Source organism: Pleurodeles waltl, chromosome 1_1 (genome assembly GCF_031143425.1).
Source record: "Pleurodeles waltl isolate 20211129_DDA chromosome 1_1, aPleWal1.hap1.20221129, whole genome shotgun sequence".
Classification (NCBI taxonomy): Eukaryota; Metazoa; Chordata; class Amphibia; order Caudata; family Salamandridae; genus Pleurodeles; species Pleurodeles waltl.
In genome coordinates this window covers 127,023,777-127,049,900 of record NC_090436.1, presented here as the reverse complement: position 1 = coordinate 127,049,900, position 26,124 = coordinate 127,023,777, and the positions used below count along the sequence as shown (strand labels likewise).

The window sequence follows — 26,124 nt, the reverse complement described above, 5'->3', positions numbered from 1 at the left end:
AGTAAGGATTGAAGTACCTTTTAGCCAGTCCCCAAAGGCGCTCATGTCTCCAGTGATATAGTTGATTGCATTAGTAATGCCGCTCACATAAACATTGGTGGTACTGGTGGTCCCAGGGGGCTGCTTCTTCATATCATCGACTGGAGGAATCGCCACTTGGTGTTCCATATCCTTCTGTTAGTTATAGGAAAGAAAAAAAAGAGACGTCAGATTCAAGGGTCCATCTACCCACAGTGAATAAAAGTTTTCAATAAATCACTCATGCAGTGCCATACAACATATGCTGTACGTCCTTTACCAGATGCTAGAGTCAAAGCTCTGGATTATGCAGTTTAGCCTCTATTGCTAAATAACAAAGTTACATATATTTAGCAATTTCCCAAATGGTACAATGTTTAAGGTTGCCCCCATAATTGAGGAGTGGGCGCCATGAAAAAAAAAAAAATAATAATAAATAAAAAAAAAAAAAAAAAGGGGTTGCAGCCAAACACCTGAAGGTTACACAGATCTCTTGAAGGGGGCCTCACACTGAGGTATATATTCATCATACACATGAGTAGGGTTGATATTTATGTTCCTTTCATCAGATATGAATAAGATTAACTAATTGCCCATGGAGGTGTTTAGTTAGAGCATTGTGCAAATGGTAAAATATGGTTTTAAATCTATTTGTGCACATTCTAATGTATACACATTTTATATTTTGTGGCAAGCGTAATTGTGAACTTCTATATCATTTGTTAGAAATTGGGTTTCTGTCTGGCAAAGATATGCACCCTGTCTAAACAGGGACCACAATCCTAGTTAGGGAAAGTCATATACACACTAAAAGTTAATCTGCGCTCACCCTCTGGCTGCTTGGCACAGCAGTCAGGCTTAAGAGGCAAAGTGAAAAGTTTGTGCAACACACACAATATAACAGTGAAGTGAAACCACCACAAAAAGGACTACACACCAAGTTTAACAAAAAAAACAAAAAAATAATAAATATATAAAAATATAATGAATGTATAAATAAAGACTAAAATGACAAATAGGTAGAAGTCGAGAGATTAATTTTTAAAGAATAACAAAGTGTCTGTAGCACTTAGAAGCAATAAGTGCCAATGGGGGTTATCTTTTCTCACTGGACCAAAGCAAAGTCAGGAGTTAAGGATGACCCTGATGGAGTATGGGCCAGATACAGGAGCCATGCAGGTCCGCTGAACACAGTACCTTGACCTTGTCATAACAGCGAGAAGTAGAGCGCAGCCAAGTGATGCATTAGTGCCGAACCTGCAGTCAAGGTGATAAGTCAATTTTCTTCAAGCAGTGGCGGTAATGCGTCAGTTACGAAGATGGTTCCATAGACAATGCACCTGGTTTCTCTATGCAGTCTAGGAGATGCATCGATCTCCCCACACTGCTGCGGCAATTCCGAGGCATCAATTCTTTAGGCAAAGCACTGGTTCTGAGTGCCTATGCTCTGATCCTGCAAGAGCGATGATGCGTTATTCTGCTTCTAGCAGACAAGAGTTGTCAGTTCAACTGGAGCAAGTACCAGAGTCCACTTTCATTGGGTCAGGCACAGGAGTAGGTCTGATATACACCACAGTCTCATGCAACATGAGACCAGCAGACAAGCCCTTGGAGATCACGGTGGGTTTCAGGCAGAGTCTTGCTCTCCCCCAGCAGGAGTCAGAGAGGGAAGCAGTTCTTCCAGAGAAGCAGTCCAACAGCCTGAGAGTCCTAGTAGCAGAACAGCAGTCCTTCTGACAGTTCTTTACTGGTCCCGGTGTCTAATTTGGTGGGTTCAGAGATCCAGTACTTATGCACAGTTGAGCCTATGAAGTGAGGTTGACTTCAAAAGAAAGGTATCTGAAGTGCAGAGGTCCTTTCTTCCTAGCACTGGCTTCAGACATACTATAGGGGGATAATCAGAACTCTGTGTAGAGACAGGACACTGCCCTTTCAAGCGCAGGTTTCAGCTCTTCCCTCCCATCCTGCCCAGGATGAACCATCAGGATGCAAATGGGCACTCAGACACACCTGCTCTTCCTTTGTGTGGCTGTCTAGAGGGGACACACAAAATCAACCTGTCGCCTACCCCAAATGTTTATTGGAGACAGGCTACAGGCACACAGCTTTAAGAGCTTAGAAATACCAACTTTCTATAAGTGATCTTTGTTAAATAATAATGTTAGATCCTCTTTGCTGGCTAAGTTGAATTTATCATCATCATCTTTCCAGTGATATTAAACACAACAGAGGTACTCTTTCTCAAACCGAAATTATAACCTAGGAGTGTAATAAGGAATTCCCAATGTCTACCTATGACAGGAGTAGCCTCACACAAGTGAAAAACAAAATGTAGGTGTTTTCACTATGGAGGACATGCACAGCTAAAAAGTACATGTCCTACCTTTTACTTCACAGCACCCTGCCCTATGAGCTAACTAGGACCTACATGTAATAAAAGGGCAGCTTACTGCTTGACAAGAGGTTTTGAACGCCAAGATGGCATGACAGTGAAACTGCACACAAAGGCCCTGCAGTCCCGGGCATGTGCTCTCTACTAGGGACTTACAGCTAAATTAATCAGCCCAATTGTGGGTGAATCAATATTACCATGTTAGGGGAGAAGCACATGCACTTCAGCACTGGACAGATGCTCTGAAACTTAAGGCCAACAAAAAGAATCAAAAAGGAGGTAAACAGGCAAAAAGTTTAGGGGGTAGACCACCCTAAGGTGGACAGGTCTATCACCACCACATCAGACACGTGTATGATGAAATATCCAACATTAACATCAGCAAAAATCTGGTGGCGACATTCTAAAGGGAATTGTGCAAATTAACAATACACTAAAGTCAACAAGTAAAACCCAAGTTAGGATGCAGTAAATAGTAGTCGAATAGCCAAGTAGGCAGGAAGTTAAAAAGTAATCTGCTAATGAAGTGGAAGGACAATTTTGTACATTAACTCTTCCTTTTGGCCTGCAAGCAAAAAGCCGGGTCTGGCAGCTCATATTCACTGCAAAAAAATAAATAGTGTTTGACCTCATGGTTACAGGTTAAAATCTCAGCTGGTCCAGTCAGCCTTTCATTCTTCCAAGGTTAGTATTCTGACTTGGGTATTGACGATTTAATCAGCCAATGTACCCTTCAGAGTAAGTGTGCACATATGCACAATATGTTGAGACGACTGCTTGTTAGTTTTTCGGCAATAAATGTACATTTTAATTGGTTACCATGCACAACGTCTAATCTATACAGCACCCATCATGAACAAGTTATTGACCCCGCAGTTCATGTCCTTCCTTGGGGTACACGGAGTGAAAAAGACCCTTATGAAAACAAGGAAACTGTACCCCTTACTCTGAGCTTAGTAGAACATTACAACCATTTTTAGGATTGTGAGGGACCTGCGCTTGTCCGGACCCTAGTGCAATTGATCTACTGGTAGCAAATCTACATGCTTCAAATATACTAACAAAACAAGATCCATGCAGGACGATGAAAGGTTCTTAGCCAAGAACGTTAGATTGTGGCAAGCTACTCAAGACATCAGTGCGTGGACCACTTGGTTCTCAGTTGTGCAACTGCTGATTTGACCATAAAGGTTTTCCAGGCGTAACTGGCAATTACAAGGAATGCTGCATTACTTTGTTCTTGTTATTTATCCTAAAAAGAAACCAATGACATTTCTATTTGGAAAAAGACCTGAAAATAATGTAAAAATACTGCAGTAATCTGATGGGGCATTAATTTGCTATTTTCTATAGCAGACGCAGAGTGTAACTAAGAACTATGGTGTTCGCACATCCCAGAATTTCGAATGCGGTTATTCTCACTTTCAAGAGCTGGAATGCTCACAGGGTACTTTCACTGCCCTAGGAACGCAGGTTTTTAGTCTCCTCTGGTGACGATTAGAGCTTATTTAATAATTTAGAGAAGACCTAAAAGCGGTACCTTCATTGTACTTGCAGCTGGGGGATCCCGCCTCTCAATGAGGCAGGCGGCGATGTGGTCCTGTGAGGAGAGGGGTCATGGCACCAGAAGCACTTCAGTGTGCTTCAGGGTCACTTGCCCCTGAATGTGCCAAGCCCTGCTCATAAAAGAAGCTTCCAGTCCAAAAGCGGGTCTCTGTTTCCCACTCACCATCTCATGAAGATGCTGCAGGCTCCCATCGCACTTAATGGGATTTTCTTTCTTGTCCTATTTGCTTTCTCCGCAGGTGCGTGGTGCTCCGCTCCGCACTCCGTAGAAACTTTGAGCAGCACAGCTGTCCCCTCCCTGGGGGCCGCACAGGCTAGAGCATGTCTCACCTGACCCGGGTATCGGAGTACTTGGCGGAGGCTCTGGCAGGGAACCACCATGGCTGCAAGTGAGGGGTGTTTGGGGTGGGGGGGGGGGGGGGGGAGAAGGGGGCACTATTGTGGAGCATTTTCTCTTGGATGGGTGCTTATTGTGGGGCAAAGCACCCCCCATTATTGTAGTGCTTTGAAACCTGGTGCACTTTGCAGTTCCTGGTAATTGGAGTCCACGTGGTCTGTAATAAAGGGCCTGTTAGTGTTGCATTGCATTGCTGTGGGTAGGAAACTTGCCTAAAAAATTAGTGCCATTTGGGGCATTAGTGTGCCTGTCTTGGCATTTTTGAGGTTCTGGGCCTGGGAGATGAGTGGGGATGTGCTTAGTCTTGCTGCATTGGATGTGTTTGGTCAGGTCAGCCCTGCCTTCTTTAGTGGCCCTGGTAGGACACAAAGTGGTAGGCTGATGTTGAATGTTGTGTTGCATCAATTTTTACCTATCCTATTTCGTGCTTGCTATTGGGACCCCTTGCACACCAACAGATATCACTGGAACACACGCATGGTAGTGCGCGGAAAGGTGCTATGCGCCCAAGAACTGAGGTGGTCCTCGAGGATTTAACACAGAACAGACGCTATGGACAAGGTTTTGGTTTTTCATGAGGTTGCAGACTCCTGTGGTCCAGCACAGCATGCCTGCAGCAACAGCAGAGAGGCCTAGAAAGCCAGGTGTGGCATTTCCCCTTGTCCAGAAGAAGGCCCACAGGAAGAATACCCAGAAGGATTATTTGCGGATACAGTCAGCAGACAATCCAAGTATGGTGGGGGCTCAGGGCTTTGTACCAATGAAAGCAGGACAAGTGGGTCAGACTATAGTGGCAAGTAACTCAGGCCCAGTAGTGTCTCAGAGAAATATGACTGAGATAATGAGCCCTGCGTCTGGCAGGTGTATTGTTAAGAATGGCAACAACTGTATTGCAATTGGGGTTACACCTGCAGTGGGCACTGGTCAGCCATACTTGGTGGGTAATTTAGACAGTATGTTGCTTTGGCTTTCAAGGGTTGGGATGTTGTCCGACAACCCCTCCCCCCCCCTTATGTGGTGGCCCTTGCCAGGTGATTGGTAGCACACCTTGACAGTATGGTTAGTCAGGGGACACAGAGGAGTACGGCTTCTGTAGCGGATGTTTCTGGGGTCAGTGGGGTGCCACTGGTTAATTCTACAGTCCCATTGGTGAGTCAAGTGGGGCCAGTGGGAGTTGCCCCTGGAGCAGGGGTTGTTGGGGCCAAATAAGAAGCCAGCAGTGCAGGCGCTGTCAGCACCAGGCACCGCATTGGCAGGCAGTGCACCCGGGGGTACAGCAGTGATGCAACAGCTCCCTCCCCCTCAGGAATTCAGGTACAGGTACTTCAATACTGGCCATTGGTTTGGGTGATGTATGGTCTGAGCATGAACAGCCGGGCAGGCATGTCTCAATGGAGGTAAAAGAAAAACATTTGGAAGGGGGCTTACGTAGAACCTTTTGAGTTCCTTGTGGATACGTCACTCTAGGGACTGTGGCCATTTCTTGTGCAAAAAAGAGAGCAGAAGAAATCCTGGTGAACTCGGTACAAGGTTTTTCAATTTACCTGGCTATTCTGGCTGAGCGCTTTACTAATTTGGCTGCCCAGCTCACATGCTATCAGAGTAGAATTGCATGCATTTATGACGAGTATGGTACTTTGGCCTCAATGGAATAGGACAAGGAATTCAGGAGGATTAAGGCCACTAGGCCCACATTAGCTAGGGATCAATAGAGGTCACCACATGGCTGCCCTACATTAAACCACAATGTACAGACACTACCGCCAGTCAGCCCTTTAGCACAGGCTCGGGGTCTGCTAGCAGACCAGGGGGTGGGAAGAACAAGAAAAAGGTTCCTGTTGGGACTTTAACAAGCAATCCTGTACCAGGCCGACGTGGACCTGTAAATTCAAGCATTGTTGCTCATTCTATGGCTTGGCATCTCATCCAAAATCCAAGTGCTTTAGGAAGTCCAAAGAAAAAAAGGTTCCAAGAAATAGGAATTATCACCCCATATTTATACCTTGGAGTGGCCAGGGTGAACATCCTGAAGGAGATGAGTCTGGGGAGCATAGCAGGTCCCTTTGATGTATTCTCTCTTAAGGGTTTCATCTGCTCTCCCCTGAGGGTTGTCCCTAAAAAAGGAGTCAGGAGAATTTAGACTGATACACAACCTATCAGCTCCCAGGTATCAGTCAGTGAATGACACTGTTGACTGTGCTTTATGCTTAGTCAAATACACTTACCTTGACCAAGTGATTCAGATGTTGCAGGAACTAGGATCTGGGACTATTAGCAATATCTGACAAAGTCTGCTTTCCACTTGCTTTCTGTGCACCCACAGGATTTCCATCTCTGGATTTCCAATTTCAGGGCAAAGTTTATTTTGATGTATGCATGCCTTTGTGCTGCTCAGTCCTATGCTCCTATTTTGAGAACTTCAGCACGTTCCTTGATGGTTTTCAGGCAGATGTTGGGTCTTCAGTGCTTGTTGCACTACCTCAACAATTTCCTCTTTTTAGGGCCACCTGAACAGAGGATTGCTCTGAGGCTGTGCAATCCTTTTGTGCATTGATGGGGGAATTTGGGGGTCCCACAGGCTCAGGGCAAGACACTGAGGCCTGCAACTACCATTGACTTTCTGGTCAGAGAGTTGGATTCTGTTGCAGAGTTCTCAAGGCTCCCTTTGGAGAAGGTTTACTCATTTTCCCCCAAGCCTTTCAAGCATGTCTGGCAGTTAGGAAGGTCACATTGCTGCATCCGTTACAAGTCTTGGTTGGGCAGCTGAATTTTGCTTTATGGATCATCCGCATGGGCCACACTTTTTCCCCAGTCAATTGCCTGAGCCATGTCTGGCCTAAAAGAAAAGCACAATCATACCAGGTTGTCTATTGAGGTTAGACAGAATAGGAGACCTGGGAGCCATCCCTGCAGGATTTTAATGGGATGGTGATGTGACCCAGCCAGTCTAGGGCAAATAAGGAGATTGTCGCCCACTGCATCAGTGAATAAACCTAAGGTTTTAGAGTTATCCTAGGCCCAGCATGGTGGAAGCAACGGTGGCCCAGTGAGTAGGTACAGTCTGGATTGGTTGTCAACATTGGCTTCCTTGAGCTATTTCCAGTGCTGGTGGCATTGTCCCTTTGGCCAGAGCAGTTCCACAACCGGTGAGTTATGTTCTGGTCTCACAATATTACAGTAGTAGAATGCATCACGCAACAGGCAGCAAAATGATTCAGAGGTTGTTGAAGGAGATTGTATTAGTGTTTGAGGCTGAATGTGTGGTTTCTAGCCAGTTTATGTCCCTGGCATGTTAAGCAGTGCTGCTGATGCATTATCTTGTTTCAAGATGCAGGCTTTAAGGTTCCATCACACAGGAGCAGTGGAGTCCCCTACGCCTCTTTCAGACCATCTGCAGCAACTGGATGCCCAAGCTTACCTGACCACATAGCAGCTGGCTTAGTACCCAGAACCAGGCCTGCCTATGAAGAGGCAATATGTATTGCAAGTTCTTGGGACAGGTAGGGGCGGTGGATTGGTTTGCCTTCACTTCAGGCAAAGGGCCGCTAAGGGCAGTGAGTGACCTGCCTTAGGAACCACACTGCGGAGATATCCTTTTTTACAAAAATGCTTGGGCAAGCAGATGGGACAACATCTTTCTTGGTGCAGAGGGCCTTGAGGGGTTGGCAGTGCCTAGATGTGGCCAGGACCAGCTTTAGGTGTCCCATCGACATTGGGCTGCAATTCTGGGTTCCCAGGGGGTCAATCTCCTGGTCTCCGGAGAGGTTCACTTCTTTAGGGTGGTTTTTACCCTTGCTTTCTTTGGGGCCCTTGTGGTAATTGGCAAGTGGCACAAAAAAAAAAAAAAAGATTTTGAAGGGGGTTTGCAGCCGGCAGATGTTCCATCCCACTCCAAGGCAGACCATATTGGTAGGAGTGATCACATCCTATTGCACACAGCCCCAGGTAATGCAATGCATGTTGCCCCTTGAGTAACCTCAAGGCATTCATAGCTCATCAGCCCTGGGGAATGAGGGCCCCCTACTGGTCCGGTTTTAGTGCATCTTGGTGGCAACAATTTGGTGCACATTGGCCAAAAGGATCGGTTTGAACATCTGATTGGTTGGCTCGCAAAGAAGTTTCAGCAGGCTGTGCTTCCATGGTCTAACATCATCCCAAGGCTACAGTTGAGAGGTGGTGCACTTGAAGGGAAAGTGAGGTTCTAGGCCAGGATACAACTCTGGGACCAGTCATGATCTCACTTGAAGGCCCAGTTTGTATATATGCAGGAACAAGTCTACCTATGGTTAGGACGTTTGGGAGAACGTATAAGTGACAGGCTTTGCATTTTGCAAAACCTGATGTACAGCAATGTCTCAGACAGTTAGCAATTCCCAAATGGGTCGCAAGGGACATTCCTCATAAATATTCAGGAGACAGGTCCAATTCATGACCCATTGGGAATGGCTGGCACTCACAGGGATGGTGGCCTGCTGGGACCATCATGTCTGTGACTGCTTTTTAAATAGGGCAATTAAAAAAAAAAAATCCCTGCTCTGAAATAATGTTGGTGTCCACATTCACAAATAGTAAGGGGTCCCTAACTTAGCACCAATTTAGAATTGGTGGTAATTTGTGACTGCATTTTGTTTGCGAAATATCCATACATGCCCCTTCCTAATACTGAACCGCAAAACCCAAATTGCATTTTGGTAACAAGTTACAGAGTCACAAATTGGGCTTTGTACAATCAAAAAAGCATTTTTCTGCTCACAAATAGGCCAATTCTGCGAATCGGTCCATTTGTGACTAGAAAAATGCTTTATACATGTGGCCCTTGATTAATTATCCTCTCTGTTAAGCTAGTCATCAACAGATGTAAATTATGCTGTAAATATGAAGGGTTACGGAATATAACTATGGGAAATTGTGTGCATTTTAACTGTGAATTTTCTGTTTAATAAACTACAGCTGGGGGTTCACAACCCCAAACACAAAAGAGGAGAGAAATGTTGTGTCTACCTAAGAAGGGGTGGGGTGAGTATGGTTTGAGAGGTCATATAGTAATTGGGTGGGTGGGGGGGGGGGGGGGGGGGGCTAAGCATTACCGGGCCATATGGCAAAGGCTCCCACAGCTCAGGGGAGCAGCACACAAGATGGTTTTCACTAGGCCTGCAGCTGGGGGTTAGTGGCGTGATGCGCCACCACCTTGCAGTGAGGCAGCCAGTGATCGGGTCCTGTGCGTGGGGGGGGAGGGGGGAGGGTTGCAGCGCCAGAAGCACTTAGAGTGCTCCTGGGCCGATTGCCCTGAACTCACCAAGCCTCACCTATACAGGGGGATGGAAGGCCTCAAGCGGGTCTCTGTTCCCCACTCACAGACTAATGAAGACGCCACACACTCTCTCCCAATTCACCAGATGAGGATTTTTTTATTTGTCCCCACCAACCATCCCAGTAGCAAGCAACCCTCTTTCTTTTCTTTGCTAGTGTTTGAGCAAGGTAGGTGTAGGGTTGTCCACGAGTTCCATCTGATATTGTGTCCTAGGGGAGAGCATCATAGACCCTGTTTAAATGTTATGGTAAGTATTTTTTTGTTTCAGCATGATTGCCATGTTGTATTTATTGTGATTGTATGTAGCCTTGGTGGGTGAGGTCATGATTGGTGAACACTTCAGGTCCATGTAAAGCATACCTTTTACCCTTAGATAAAAACATACACAGGGGGGTCACGGAGCCCTCCAAGGAGTGCTTGTGAGTTGAACAGAAGTTGTAGGGGCACAGGGGGTAGGGAGTAATAGCTGGCATCTGGTCCTTATGGCCAACCATCCGCGTAGGAGGTGCAATGGGCACAAAGCTAGCACTAGCCCTTTTGGTGGTGGGGGTGGAAATGATGGTTGTAGGGAGTCCCTGATGTATGTATCCTGGCAAACAGGGGGGCCCCCTGCACAGGCATACCATGGGAGGGGACGCGGTGGGTGGGGTCCTCTATCAGGAGTGAGACACCCCGGGTGCATTTGAAGGGAAAGGGAGATTCTGGAGCAGGAGATACTACTGGGACCAGTCATGATCTTAAATCGAAGGCTCAGTTTGTGGATATGCAGGAACAAGTCTAGATATTGTTAGGAAATATGATGTATTAGCATCTCTGTTAAGGCTAGTCATCAAAACATGTAAATAATGCTGTAAATATGAAGGGTTACTGTGTATAATCATTGGAAATGATGTGTGTTTAACTGTGAATTTTATGTTTAAAAAAAAAATACAAGCAGGGGTTTACGACCCCTAACCCAAAAGGGGAGTGAAATTGTGCATCTGCCTAAGGTGGGATAAGGTGTGATCGGGTGGGTCTGGTTTGGGAGGTTGGTCAACTGTTAATTGGAGAGGCCTCTGCAATACCGTGCCAGATGGCTATGGTGGTCTTCAGTTTACTGCCACAGGACCAGAAGGTTCACCGGAGAAGAACATGGATCAGTAGAAACCCACAAAAAAAAAAAAAAAAGAACATTGGAAAAAAAAAAAAAAAAAAGTGAGGAAGAATGGAAGTGTGGGGGGGGGGGGGGGTAAATGGGGGGTGTTGAGGAACGACCAAAATCAAGGTAAAGGAAAAGATGCAGTGATGGATAGAATTGAAATGGTTAACAGACCAAAGATGGGGAGGAAGCTGGTTGACGGTATCTCCTGTACCATAAGAAGCACCAACAAAGTCAGTAGGGCTGTTACCTTTCAGCTGGATTACCTGATTTTCTTTCCGTCAATGTTTTTTGCATTCCAAAGAGAAAAATATGGTTGTATGTCAATGTGGAACAGTATTGGCAAAAACAAAAAATCCAACTGAGCGCTATACATGCACAAGTCTTTTTTTTTTTTTTTACACATTCTTTTGAGACATGGGAGTATGCCATTCAGAGGCACATAAAGCACAAAAACACAAATAAGAGCACACACAGTCTGACAGCAAACTGCAGAGAAGACAGACAGACGTGAGCAATTGAGGAGCTGGCGCCCAGGTGGGGGGGCGGAGATTTGAGGCGAAAGCTGCACATTGAAGAGAAAGCAAGAAAACACATGCAGGAAACAAAATAAAAATGTAATTCCCTGGTGTGGGCCTGGGAAGGACGCAAGCATCCGATTAAAGGACGGCAAGAAGTACGTGCTATGAGAGAAACAAACGCAAGATTGGGAACGAAAACTATCACATACGATACAAACAGATGAGACGGACGCAAGCGCCTTCCAAATCAGCAATACATAGTTTAACTATTTTATTTTTGGGCCAAAGAACCCAATGTAAAGTTTAGTCTAAGATGTTTTGAGGAATGGGTATTGTAAAAGACGTTTTTGAAAAGTAGTTTTCGCAAAAGTGGTTATGGAAAACAATGTTATCACGCGTTACCACATTTTTATGTCTTATGAGTATTCACGGGACATTGGTAAATGTGATTGGAACGTGAAGTGGCTCTTCCGAATAGCTAAGATTCCTTATCCGAGTCAAATAGTGAAGCAGTCGATTCGAAGGTATCTGATTTGTATCGATCAAGCATTTATTCGGGAATTTGCTGGCTCAAACCTGTTCTTGAGAACAGCTTCACCTGAAAGGCTCAAGCATTCGCTGAAGGTGTGATCAGGAAGGGCAGCAGAATAGGAGCGTCACATTGAGGTCCCCAAATAATGGGCGTCAGTGTAGAGTTCCACGTGTTATTCCCCATTCCACTTGGAAAACGTGTAATGGGATACTGAGGATACGGAAGGGTGAACTGCATACAGCACGATAGCAGAATATCAGGCGCACTAGCCCCAAGCTTTTTTTGCCAGACCACTTGTAGCAAGAATGCTAGCATTCCGAGTGTAGTTCTGCAGCCAGAACAGCACCTAGAGTGGGAAACTGCCCGAATATTTGTAGTTATTCATGAACCATACGGTAAAAAGGGGTAAATTATGTTTTGAGGGCCTATCACATTCTAATGCCCATTCCTTTAGCCAATGTCTGAAAATTAGAATAAAAATGTGGATTTCAATATAGAGATTGCATTTGGATGCTCTTCGAGAGTCCATTTAGGTTAGCAAAGAGATTTGCAGTTCAGTCCCAAAATATTTATGTGATGTACTAAGCAGTTAAATTTGGTAAGAGGCATATTAATTAACTTAATGTGGACAGTTAACTATGCACCCAAGACAGATGAACTAGGAGCACTTGCAGAACTTTCCATGGATTACTACAATACCCAACAAGCATTTGCAAAACTGATAGGTCTGGCTTTACTGTGCTAATTCTTGAAAACTGCACTTTAAAGCCCGATCTGTTGGTTTGGTCATTGCTATTTTCGGGGCTGTGAATAGTCTACCCTTATGTACATGTGCGTATTAACATGTCTACCTCACACAGGATTACTCAATACAGTGTTTGAGCAAGTCTCATGGTACACAATATATGTGATAAGGACTTTGTGCGATGAGTAAGTGCTTCTGAGATGTAAATTAGTACCTCATGCTTAGACTCTGTCACTTCACAGGAAGTGGAATGATACATTGTATAGCCATTAGCATGACGCGACAGGAGGGGAAAAAAATCCTGTGTGTGGGACCAACGCCCAAAATGTGCAAATTCAAAGAGTTGTTAACAATGCTCAGGTCAAATCTGATGTCAACTACAATTCAAACAAATACAAAGTCAATGAAATGATACATATTCACGATGAAAAACTTGTTGTTAAAACAATTTAACCTTAACAACTTTTGTAACAATGCCAATGAACTATACCACTCGCCTACTGTCATTAGATTTTCACCATTCAAAGAAAAAAAAAAAAAGAAAAAAACACATGACTTCAACACAAGTTCTTACATCAAATGGAAAGACCCTTCTCGGAGCCACAGTTTCCACTGTGTTAAATGTATTTGGCAATGACAGTTAATACACAGTAGTGTTTCTTTTGCCATATTACACATTCTGCTGCAATCTACATATGACCCAGTCTGGGATCATTGTATAAATTAGAGTTAAACAGAAATAAATCACAAGAAATGTATTATAATGGAGAGTGGATTAATTCGACAAAGAAGCAAACACACTCCTTCATAGCCATCCTAAGAAAGGTTGTAATTTTACTTTCACCAAAATCCATCTCCTAGCCCAACTGGAATGAGAAAAAAAAAAAAAAAAAAAAAAAAATGGACACCAGGGATAGCCAACCCAATTTAGTTTTTTCAATGACATGAGGACAAGGGACTGACAAGTGGAAGCAGACAAATACTACTACATTACAATGTAAATCTGTTTGACAAGGCCAAGCTCTATTCTGAGTTGAGCTTGGCTAGATGATGGTGGTAAACTGAGTTAAGATGCAAACAAAGCATTGAGCAAGGTCAAGCCAAGTGAACAGCTTGCAGGGAGAAGTAGGGTGACCAGCAAACAAAGGAATGGAGGCTTTATGGACAATAGGGTTAAAGTTGGAGATTTAAAAGAAGAACTTAAGAATATAATATCATGAAAGCAATGAATCAAAGTTTGCCGTCGATATATTCGGGGAGCCATATTGCTCCTTCATTCCCCCAGATGCAAATCTAGATTGTTACTCAAGAATGCTCCCGATATATCCAGGTCTCCCACATTCCATCTACTACTTTACAATGATCAGAGACCAAAGCCATTGCTGCCAAATTGGCTGCAGTAACCACTAAGTCAGTAATTTAATTATATTCATACTATGCAGTCAAACTGCTCAGTAGTTTGGCTGGGCTATAATCCATGAAAAGTTTGCAATCTGCACACTGAACCAAACTTAGTGAGTGAACAGACTTTTTGTGGTAAGGACTGGACCACAGAAAATGAATAAGTTCATGGCCTCCGTATAAAGTCTAACATGAGAGTAGAGACATATCCAGGGTTCAAACGTCTGTTGGCACAAGGGTTTTGGACGGGGCAACAACAGATCTTGCAGAGTGCCGCACTGCCAAGCCAGACCTAAGAAAGCCAACAATATGGTGTTAGCCATTCAGTAGCTCATGCCAAGGTGGTGTCTTATTCTTGGGCAACCTCCATTGGCTTGCAATAAACCAAATTCATAGTGTTCACCGCGTGGTAGAAGAAAACCAAGCAAAGGTCTGTAACCAATAATTTCATGAGTACTGGGACAGCAAAACCGTATCTTGCATTCAAAGTAGCATTCACAGATCTGGAGGAAACAGTTTGCAACGGGGCAGGACATCCAACGGGTGGTGCTGCATGCAAAGTATAAAAAACAATGCCCAACATCTCAGTTTAATTAGCCTCCAAATAATCACTTTCTAGAGTGGGAAAGTAAATAGAATATGGTTTATTTCAAGAGGGAGGCATTGAAGGCAGACATATGAAACGCCTTGCACTAAACACACACCTGTGGCCGACACAGCTCAGCCACTGTGTACACTTTAATCCGAGTGAAACCAGATCATGGTCAAACAGTACTAGTAAATGCAGATGTAACCTTAGCCCAGATACACTGTAGTCAGCTTCAAGGCCACATGCATCAATTAAGGTCTTTGGCAAAGAGGCACAGACTGCCTGGGGGATATATGTGGGTCTTTAAATGGAGGAGACCTACGGCTTTCACCTCAGCACTCAAATAAGGTTACCAGAGGCATCCTGGTCTTCAGAGATCACATTCTAGTCTTTCCTTCCACAAACAGGGACGTAGCTTCCATTGATGCAGCAGGTGCAGTGGCACCAGGACCCAGAGGCCGGTCGGGCCACCCGAACATTACTGTATTTTATAAGTCAAACAGCAGACAACACATTTCATTCGGTGCACTAGGGCCCATGACACACTGGCTACTGTACTGGCAAGCCACTATTTACGATATGCAGTCTAATCGATTCAAGTAAGGGAGTTGGAGGGGGGGCAGTTCAAGGATTACAACTTCCACCATTAAATAATCAAGTACCGGCGCAACGGATGACCTTATGATCATAGCCGGCAAGCGTGGAATACGCCAGTTCACTACAGGGGTACGACATGAAAGAAGCAGACACACCTGCAAGAGACTGCTGCGAAGTTTTCAACTAGAAAGTTTGGTTTTCGAAAGGACACAGTTCATGCAAGGCTCGTTTACAAAGACACACACACCAGAACCCCTGGCCGAAAGCATTTGGTGAGCCACAGTGAGCACACCTGAGAGAAAGCGAGCTGCAGCACATAAAGGGGCCGTAGAGCCCGCGTTGCATCTGACGAGCACAGCTCGACAGCCGCGCACCACCCGTTCCACCACCGTGGCTCGTGGCCTGCAGGTGTCTGCATACCTGGTATTCCAGTTTTTCCAAAAGGGGGGTGCTTGGAAGCACGTCTGCAGAAGACCGGGACGAGCCAGGGTCCTTAATCTCGGATTCGGAGCGCTCACATCCGCCAGGGGATGTGGTTGCCATGAGTGCATCGCGGAGGGCGCATCGGTTCATCCTCGTTCCAACCTCGATCGTGTATCAGTAGAAAAAGGTATACTTTGTACGCGCACGCTCACTGCGCCCTTCAAACACAGGCTGTTCCTCATTCGACTGAGGCAGCTCTAGGCGCAGAAGTTTACTGTTTGGGCAATGAATTAGTTATGAGCTGGCACATTACAGATTCCCGTTTTTATTATTTGCTTAGGTTCACGGGATGCACGCAAAGTGTTTCCCCCTGGTGTCAAAACTGACAACCCGCCGCCCCGCCCCCCAAACAAACTTCATTTTTTTTCCATCCCCCACATTTCCAGACAGAGTTTTTAATTTTTATAGGCAGGGACACAGCCTCTGGCATTGTGTGAGCTGCGGTTACAGCGTTCATCGAATAATTAGGAATTTGCTGCATAGTAATTAAAAATAAAAACTATTTTTTTTAATGGAAACTATCTCAGACGTTGCTAAAAAGACACCAACGCGTGTTTCCACGCAGTGAAGGGCATTTCGTAAAGGCAGACTGCTCACCGTTCAGTCGCTCATTGTTGTAATTCGGTGTTAAAATGGTACTAATGAGGTAAAAAAAAAATGCACAAACAGTGCTAACGTGTAAAAATAACATACTTAACTAATGTCATCAGAAATGGTTCCACATTACACTGCACAAGTTGGCTTAAGTATGTATGTGGCAGAGAAAGGCTACTTTGCGGTCCAATGTGCTTGGCACCACCGCATAATTCAAGTGGCACCGCATATGAGTGACTCGCTCGTCACGCACAGGGTACACCCTCCTCCACTCCCTCTTAAATCACTGAAAAGGGGAAAAGAGTGTAGCAATACCTTCGACCCAGTTCATGACTCTCGGCTTTTGGGCGGTAAGAGCGGTGCGGCCGCACCGGGCACAGACCTCAGAGGGGCGCTGTGCTTAGCAATAACTTCTGAAACTTGCGACTTAAAAGCACCTGCTGAAAGTTCCTTGTGCCTCCAGCGTTCAGAAAACAATATGTCAAGATATCTCTTGTGATTAATGTTTCTGCTAGGGAGAGAGATGGGAGTTTTGCCTAACTCAGCTTTGACTCAACATAAAGTAGCATAGAGGGTTAATATGACTGCTGCAAAAAAAACAACAAAAAAAAAAAACACACAAAACACAGAACTATGGGGCATATTTAAGAAAAGTAGGGCTGCACATAGTGCAGCGCCAGTTTTCTTGCACCCCCTCCAACACCACTATCAGTATGTCATATTTAAAATACAGGGCACCATGGCAGTAGTTAGGGGACTAGCATCAGAATTTTACACGCTAGCACGGCGCTTTGCAAGATTAGCGTCAATATTGACGCTAATTCTGCAAAGCACCCAGAGGCCCATTGTAACCAATGGAAGCCTCCTTTAAATGCCTGCTCTGAGCAGGCGTTAAAAGTGCTGGAAAAAAATGACGCAAAGGGGGGGGGATGCCCCCTTTGCATACATTATGCCTGGTGCAGGCATAATGTTGTGCAAAGGGTTACAAAGTGGCGCAATGCATGCACTGCGCCACTTTGTAAATATGGCACTGCGCTTTTGGCCTTCTAATGCCACATTAGCATTAAAAAAATAAATAAAATAAAAAAAGACACCAATTTGGCGTTAGAATGGCACTAGGGGCTCCTAAATATGCCCCTATGGGGCATATTTGAAAAAAGTGGCACTGCACACAGTGCTGCGCCATTTTTCTTGCACCCCTTAGTGCCCCCCTAATGCCATCATGTGTGCGCTGTATTTAAGATACGGCACACCATGGCGGTAGTTAGGGGACTAACAGCAGAATTTTTTATGCTAGTCAGGCGCTTTGCAGTATTAGCGTAAAAAAAAAAAACTAACAATAAATATATATATTAATATATATATATATATATATATATATATATATTATGTTAATCCTGCAAAGCACCCAGAGGCCCATTATAACCAACGGAGCCCTCCTTTTAACGCCTACTCTGATCAGATGTTAAAAGTGCCGTAAAAAAGTGACACAAAGAAATCAGTCAGATCTCTTTGCACCATTTTTTTTTGGCCCCCCTTAACGGGGGAATGCCACCTTTACATACATTATGCCTGGTGCAGTAATAATGTAGCGCAAAGGGTTACGAAGTGGCACAATGCATGCATTGCGCCACTTTGTAAATATGGCACGTTGTTTTTGGCCTTCTAACACCACATGAACATTAAAAAAAAATGGATGCTAATGTGGTGTTAGAATGGTGCTAGGGGCTCTTAAATATGCCCCTATATTTTATGTGGATAGCTGAGGGGGATTGGTAAAGCCAGCCTTTACAAGTGCTTTAAAACACGTTAATGTACTTGAAAGGGGAGCAATGGAGAGATGAGGGGCACATTTGCCGGGTGGTAGTGAGTGAAACCGAAGAGGCGGTCATGGGTCGGGGGCACCAAAATTAACTGTCGCACAGGGCGCCACCAGTCCTAAACCCGGCCCTGCTGACAGTCCATGCTCGACCCATAAGATTAGCCATTTGTGCCGTTTAGAGCAGTGGTTCCCAACCTTTTGACTTCTGTAGACCACCATTTTATCATTACTGGCACCCAGGGAACCCCACTGTATCTTTATTGGAATCTGGAGATTCCCCCCCACTGAGTCACTACTGAAAGCTGAGGACCTAATCTGTTAATATTAGGTAATTTTGTAGGCAGTCGTGGACTGGGTAACCAAGTGTATTTAGAGTTTTTGTATTAATTGTACAAAAAATAAACATAAAATGAAGAAAATTTGTTTTAGACAATGCTTAATCCTTTAGTTGCTAGTCCCTCTCCCATCCATAGTGCTGAGCTTTTTTGATGTTTGGGATATTTAGACCTTCATGACATTTTCCCCACAAAGGTATCCAGACCTGGTTTGTCATTTATTTCCTAAATGTTGGAACCTAAACTTAACTAGGACTTGTGTATTTGCCTGGAGGAAACCAGGAAAATAGCCAAAATTATTTAAAAAAAAAAAAAAAAAGGGGCATAATGCTGTTCAGGAAAGCATGATTTTGTTTCTAAAACAGTATCCACAAAAGGTTTGCTCTGCTAAGACAATCATCTGTTCAGCTTTCAGGAAAAAGCAATGCGTCAGTTATGGAGATCACTCATGGTTCTCTCAAATAGACCAATTGTTGAAATAATTTTTTTTAGCAAAATAATAATTATTATTATTATTATTAATATGAAATGCAGAAATAGGTGACGAGGTTGTCATCTACATTGTGTTTGCCCTGATAGCCAATTTACAAATTTAATAGGAGCATCACTTCTGGTTTCAGGATGTACAGTGTTTGTTGATTTTCGAAAAAAACATGTGTTACCAATACTACCATATGATTCTGAAGGCACCTGCAAAATGTGTTTTCTTGTACACTAGCTTACATTTGAAAATAAATAGAAATTCAGTAAATCATAACAAATATTCTACTATTCAGTTTTTACCCACTTCCCCCAATAACAATTGTACACCATTTGTGTTGCTGGATCATTGCCCTGGACATGATAGGCCCCAAAATGCAATGTCACATTTTCACCATTAAAAAAAAAAAAAAAAAAAAAAGAGAGACCTATTGTGGTAATAGGGATAGTGGTGGTATTTGGGGCCAGGCTCAGATGCTGCCAAGTGAAACCTGCCAAACCCAGACATTTCTAAGAACTATGCACCCAGTGGAATTTAGGGTGGTGTGACCTGCATGGATCCTATTATGTTTTCTTACCTAGAATGTCCTGCAAACTTCGGATAAAATCATGCATTTGCCTCATATTTCTGAGGGAACATTACAAAGCTGAGGGGACCCACAGAATTTCTACCACCAAGAATTCCAACAATTCTCCTTTTAAAAACAATACCCTACTTGTGTAGCTGGAAACTGCAAGCACCTTTCTTGTTGATTATATATAAAAAATTAAAAATAAAAATAAAAAAATAAATAAAAAAGAGTGGTGATCCCTTAGAAATAATTACAACTCGTTCACCGAGGCCTAGTTATGCCATCACATTTTAGACTTGTACATACCAGAATGGAGTTTGTTCTACAATAGATTTGCACGGTATGTGATCTAGCCAATTGTCCTAAATGCTATAGCCGAGTTGCATTATGTAATAAGCCTAGGTAACCGGCCAAGGTATGGCACAGACTCATTCTTGAATGAGTCACATTTTGCCTCCGTAAGCCACACGATACCTCGAAGGTTGAATAGAAAACCCTCGAGTCACTGTTTAGTGCAGCCTGCGCTTGTGCACGGTAGCTGCTCCTAAACTAGATGTGATGAAACTGCATATGCAAGTAAGAGCGCCAAACATGGGGACTTGATTATTCACCAAAACATTTTCAAAGCAATGTTCATATTGTGCCTTGGTCAAAGTTTCCAGACCAAGTCAAGACCTGCAGATTGGTTCGAGAGAAGGAATGGCCAGGGCCGTCAGCAGGTATCCACATAGCCACAGTGAACAATGTTGGCAGCGACTGGGCCCGAATCTATTGTAATGACACATTGGGCACCACGAGTGACCCATCGACCACCACTGAACATGCAAAGGTCATGTGTGCTCTCAGGGGTGCACATATAGCAAAGAGAAGGGGCACACATCAAAGCACACTACAGGGAGGTAGTCTGGAAAAGAGATTATATATATATATATATATTTTTTTTTTTTTAATTATTTTTACAGGAAAGATTTTGAAACTGAAACCCCCAGTTCACGTTTTGTTCTAGAACCCGTTAGATGATTACAAACAATAATTAACTGTTTTAAAGTGGTCTAGCTCCAGGTCATATCTTCTTGCCCTTATACCTGTACTAGTAGTCGACATTTTATGATTTACAGATTTGCCTCGTATTACTTCCCTGAGACAATATTTTCTCAAGTTATCTATTTTTACGCTACATTCTATTATTTTCGGCATATATTTTTATATATCTTATTGCGTATTTATAAGTTACCAAAACAGATATTTAAACACAAGATACTCAGCAATGTAGAAAGTTACACTGAACTTAGCTGGTGTGTTTCACATCGTTAGATTAATCCAGTCATTCCACAACAATATGACGCCTTCGCTGCAGACTGTACCCTTTAAGTGCAAAAAGGTAAAGTCCGTTAGTTATACATAGTGAGCGGGTGGGGATAAGAGCGCGATGAGGTTATGTAGGTTTTAGGGTCGGCCGTGGCCCGTACCCTCTGGTGCCGTGCAAGCCAGTCAGGAACCGGACTGCTATGTTACTGAACACACTGGGCCTGGAGTTGCCAAGCATTTCCAATCCTCGTGGACCAAAGTTTTCTGGGAGTTGTAGTCCTCGATTGTTTCAGGTTGGACTATGACCCCTGACAAACAGTGGCTCAACATAAACTTCGGATTGAAAATCCGGCGTCTTCCCTACATGGGTCACCCAGAAACGGCATGCCCGAGGCCAACTACGCGCCTCGCTTTAAGGTGACAAGACTGGAGAAGTAAATGGCGTCAAAAGAAAAATAAAGTTCTCGTGTTCAAACCCTGGAACGTCATTTCATAAAGTCTAGCCATGCACGTTTGTTGTACTAACTCCATTTAACCCCCCTAAACTGCAACTCCCATAATGCACCGACTTGTCTAATGAAAACACAGTGCCGGATATAGGATTAACAATGCAACAATTAGTAACTATGCAGAGTGGGGAAGACGTCCTTGTCGCCAACGTCACTAAAGATGCTCTGTCATTTAAAAGGACTCGAGAGATTTGTGGAAATTAAGTCTCGCCACTGGTAAATTGATCGCTTGCAGTTGGGCTTTCGCAAGACTTTGCCTGGCGATTTAATGTTGTGTACCGCATTGCTCAAGGGTCAGTTCCCAGTGAGCGCATATTATTCACGGAGACACACCGAGGTTTTACTTGTACACAGGATGCTGCAATAACGCTGGTCCAGAGCTCCTGTCCAGACTGCGCCGAATACTTAAAGAATGGGCGTACTTCCATTAACCACATAGTTCCAGGGCTAAAGCGCCTGCTGCTGTGACAACTACAGCAGAAAATCGGATTTATAGCCCATCTGCTGTAATTGCTATATTTGTAAATTAAAGGTGATGCCACTCATTTCTGCATAGACCACGCGCAAAAACGACAGCGTTCCGCCTCGGTCAGTGGCGCGGTTCTGAATAGCGGACACATGGAGCCTTCCCTGCAGCTGGGCGCCATTTGAGTTAAAAAGGCACATTCTGCTGCTAAACAAGCGGTGTTTATCATTTTATGACACTGCGCACCGTTTTCTGAATTACTGCCAGCGTTATGTGGTCAAACACCTCCCCTGTGAGGCTGCACAGCCGGCCAGTTCCCCGCATAGCTGTAAACAGAGAAAAGTGGCACCTGCCCCGCGTTCCCGGAGGCGCGACAGAGACTGCTATATACGCCCACTAGAGAAACACGGAGAGGGGAGTAAGGGACACCGGCTAAACACGCTTAAATAACCACTCCAAAGGACAATCGTTTAGCTGAGAAAAGTGTACTTGGCGACTTCATCTGTTAACAGAAAAGCTAGACTAACGATAGAGAAGCACACTTTATAGTATGTTTAAAGTATGCAATAAAAGAACGTACATTTGACTAGGACGAAAGAAATCAAAGTGAAACATTTTGTCTTAGCTAAAATATTTGGAAAAGAACTAAAGACGTGGAAAGACGAGTTTAAAAGTCTTACCTTTTGGGTTCAATAAGGCTCCTGTGAACTGGCTGTTTGCACTTTGCGCAATAACGCACGGAGAGCACTAGCGGTAATCCGCGGGGCTCGATAAGAGCTTTTATAGCGCCAGCCCCGGCCAGGCGGTAAGCATGTGCGAGTCCCGCGGCCCCACCCCTCAGAAGCCGAGGCTGGGCTCAGAAGAGGGTGCCCGTGTGCCGCCTCTGTCCACCTCCTGTCCTTGAATTTCTGCCAAGTTTCGCAGAGTTATCGTGTTTTTCCAGTGGCCTCGGTTGCCGGCACTGTGCTGCTGCCCCCTGTGAGCGCCGAGCTGCTGCCTTTGCTTCTCACCGACCAGCCACCGGACCCAAACCACTCCACTTAGACATCAAGCTATCCTCTCGCAACCATTCATCATCCAAAGCGTGCGCGCCCCCTAGGAAAAACCCGTACAGATTTAGCGGAAAACTCAGATCAGCTGGGTAAGTAAAAGAACCGACAACCCTCAGCCAAAAACAAGGATTACGACCAACTCAGCCAGCGTCCGGCGCGTGACCCGGCTGCACCAGGTCAGCAGTGAGGCTTTTATCCAGCAGTGCTTTGAACTTCTGATGAGGGTCCTGGCGCGCGGTTTAAACCAACAGCATAATGCTTTCTGGGAGTTGCGGTCCTCGATGAGCCCCAAGTGACCAAACTGGAATAACGTCCCAGGCTGCAATTCTTGTTAAGGGTACAACTGGCGCAGGTGTAACCGCGGGCACTTAAGTGCCTACAAAACGCGTGGCTCATCTGCGAAGCCAACTGCAGAGTCGCCACTGGATGTCATCAGATAATGCAATGGGTCAACCTGGGGTTCCCTTATACCACCCCTGTTCAATAAACGTGTCCTCGGTGGTTGTATTTTAAAACAGTATGTCGTCAATTCATTTCTTCCAAACTTTTCCTATGAACTTTCTGAAAGGCTAGTACAACTTCGCACTGGTCATGAAATGAAGAGAGGCCAGTCTTTTTGTCACTGAAAAAAGAATTCTATCTATATAAACCATTCTAAATCATTTTTCTGTGAAGTCAAAGTTAATACGATTTTATCACAATTACTTTGTGGAAAAAAAACTTTCCCCAGGGTCGTAGTCTCCATACATACCATCCGCACATCATTCATAACATGTATCCCAAATTAGCCCATACCCCAATACCATTGGGCAAACTTTCTGTTGCCATGATAACAGTACTACGTATGGTGAGGTAGGCTTTGGAAATGTCGATCTTCGTTTCGGCGGGAAACAGGTCATGTACATCCACTTTTGTCAGGGCATATGTGTCATTATATTGTTCAATGTGCAAACAGATTGCATATGCAGGAAGGTTCAACAGTAGATCCAGAGGTTCCTTGTGGCGATAATACATTTTGACAAATCCACGTGCTCTAACGGAAAACTTCCTTGCAAATCTTTAATTTGCATACACTACACCTTCTTCCATCCATATCTTAAATGGGGTCAAGGGTCATCTTAAATTGTCTTCTCTCCTAAGGTATTGCTATAGATCAGTGGTTCTTACATTTTGGCTTCTGTGGTTTCAGCCCCCACCCCAATCATTACTGGAATGCGGGGACCTCACTGAATCATTACTGGAAGCTAAGGACCCCGATCTAAGCATTTTTGACAATTTGAATGCTGAACAATACACAAAAATACAGAAACAAGCAATCTTCAAATACAGAAAAAATGAAATATTTGATTTAATTCACAAATAAAAAAAATATTTTGATGGGAAGGTTGGAGCTTTTCTAAATTCACTTGAGGCCACTCATCGTCCATACTATGTTCTGTTTGAGGCACTTGCACTGCTCCCAAGACCCATTCTTAAGACTCTAATCTAAATTTTAGCCTTCAATTTCAAACTGCTTCCCATTTACAGAACGTTTTAAAATGTTTAATTTCCTATTTTACTTTTTTTGTTATATACATTATAGTAATCCATTCATAATATTTAATTTTCTTAACAGTTGTGGACCCCCTGAATAGGTTCTGTGGACCGCCAAGGGTCCTCCAACCACAGGTTAAGATAAGCACCAGTGCTATAGATGCATAGCACTATTTCCTTTACTGCTCTGGTACAGGATGGCAAGACAGCCAGGCGTGCCATCTTCTCGTCCCCAAACTGCACCGAATGTCGATGTCTGGGCTTTGCTTTAGAAATTCAAGGTTATGGGCTGCATTAGTCCATCTAGTTAAACTGAAACAAAACAAAACTACAGTGTTAGCATATGTCGCTTAAACAAAAGGCCAGCACTGGAAATATATATATGTTTCAGACATATGGAACCATCTGATAACCTTAAAACAGAACTCTACAGTTGGAATTGCCTAGTATTTCTAATATTCATGAGTGGCATACTCAGTCCATGCTTTTTATTGAACAACATTTAGGTCCTGATTACAACTTTGGCGGATGGGATTCTTCGTCACAAACGTGAGGGATATCCTGTGCATCATTTTACAAGTTTTATAGGATATAATGGAACTTATAATACAGCGGACCGCTATCCATCACTCTTGTGAGGAAGTATCCCATCCGCTAAGGTCACAATCATCCCCTTAGTGTTTTCCCAAACGTTGTAGTTTACTTTTACCCTGCCTCTCCCAAATTCAGATTGTTACTGTATTTTTTAACTTTATAAAATCTTTTGAAGTAATTAGGTTCGTTTGAAATTGTGTTTCCACATATAGTGTGTTATATTATGTATTAGAATAGTTGTAGCCATGAACAAAAGAAAGTAAAACTTCACTGAAACATGTTATCACGAACACTGTGTCCAGTCCTGCGCTTTCATGTGGCATCCTAATGCATTCTGGTCGCTGTAGTTTTAAAGTGCCAACCTTGATCTAATTAGTTTACACGCCCTGGACAGGAAACTGCGTATGTGAAAACACGAGGTACGGAGGCCATCTGGGACCAGGTCACAGCAAAACAACAGGTTATGGATTGCATATTTTTTGGGTTAAAACGCGGAGCTCAGCTAAAGGCTTTGCATGTTTAATTTGGTTTAAATTTCACAAGTCGCCAGTGGCCAGGTCAGGCATAGGCTTGCTAAAGGGACACTTTCATATCGCTTTGATGTCGTGTTTCCCAAGGCCTTATAAATCACAGGATGCCCTTGTTTGTTTTAGGAACGCGCAGGAAAGGAATCATGGGGTATTTTAGATGCGTGGTGGAAGTTATGGATTACGTGGAATTTTACTGCCGCTGCGATTTAAGCCCCGGCGTAAATTTCATTAGGCACGTCACAAATGGTTTCTAGATTTCTTATACACTCTATTTCTACCCTGTGATCGTTCGTCTAAGAAGTAAATTCCTCCGATTCAAACGTCGCCTTTGAAATGATTATTTATGACTGACGATATAATCAGTCTTTAAAGCATCGTTTTAATTCTCAACCTAATTGCTAACGTATTGTTGATCCGCCGATCCCCAGCATCTTGATTTCAAAACATTTTTTCCCGCGTGTATTTCCTGCCACCAGGGGATCTGTCGAACCAAAAAAACACAATGTCTGCGGGTGGTGGTGGTGGGGGTGGGGGGGGGGGGCGGGGGTGGGAGGAGTGGGGTTGAGGATATTGGCTGTGTCTTGTCCTGGCTTCTTTTTCCCCATATGTGTGTAGCGCTTGTTTCTTTTAATGCTCGTC

General features: G+C 44.0%; 1 protein-coding gene across 2 annotated transcripts in view; it reads right to left on the bottom strand.

The window, feature by feature from the left end:
• Window positions 1-22,613, bottom strand: part of SLC14A1 (solute carrier family 14 member 1 (Kidd blood group)) — a 53,304-nt gene extending 30,691 nt beyond the window's left edge. Inside the window, exons 1-2 of one of the 2 annotated variants that reach the window (XM_069218852.1) lie at window positions 22,457-22,613; window positions 18-174 (exon numbers count right to left, since the gene is read on the bottom strand). In XM_069218852.1, coding sequence (XP_069074953.1) covers window positions 18-168 — 151 coding nt within the window. In that variant the 5' untranslated portion in view covers window positions 169-174; window positions 22,457-22,613. Of the gene's footprint in view, window positions 1-17; window positions 175-15,627; window positions 15,892-22,456 lie in introns of those variants that run through there. The other variant, XM_069218851.1, reaches the window with a different exon arrangement.
• Window positions 22,614-26,124: the final 3,511 nt, after the last annotated feature.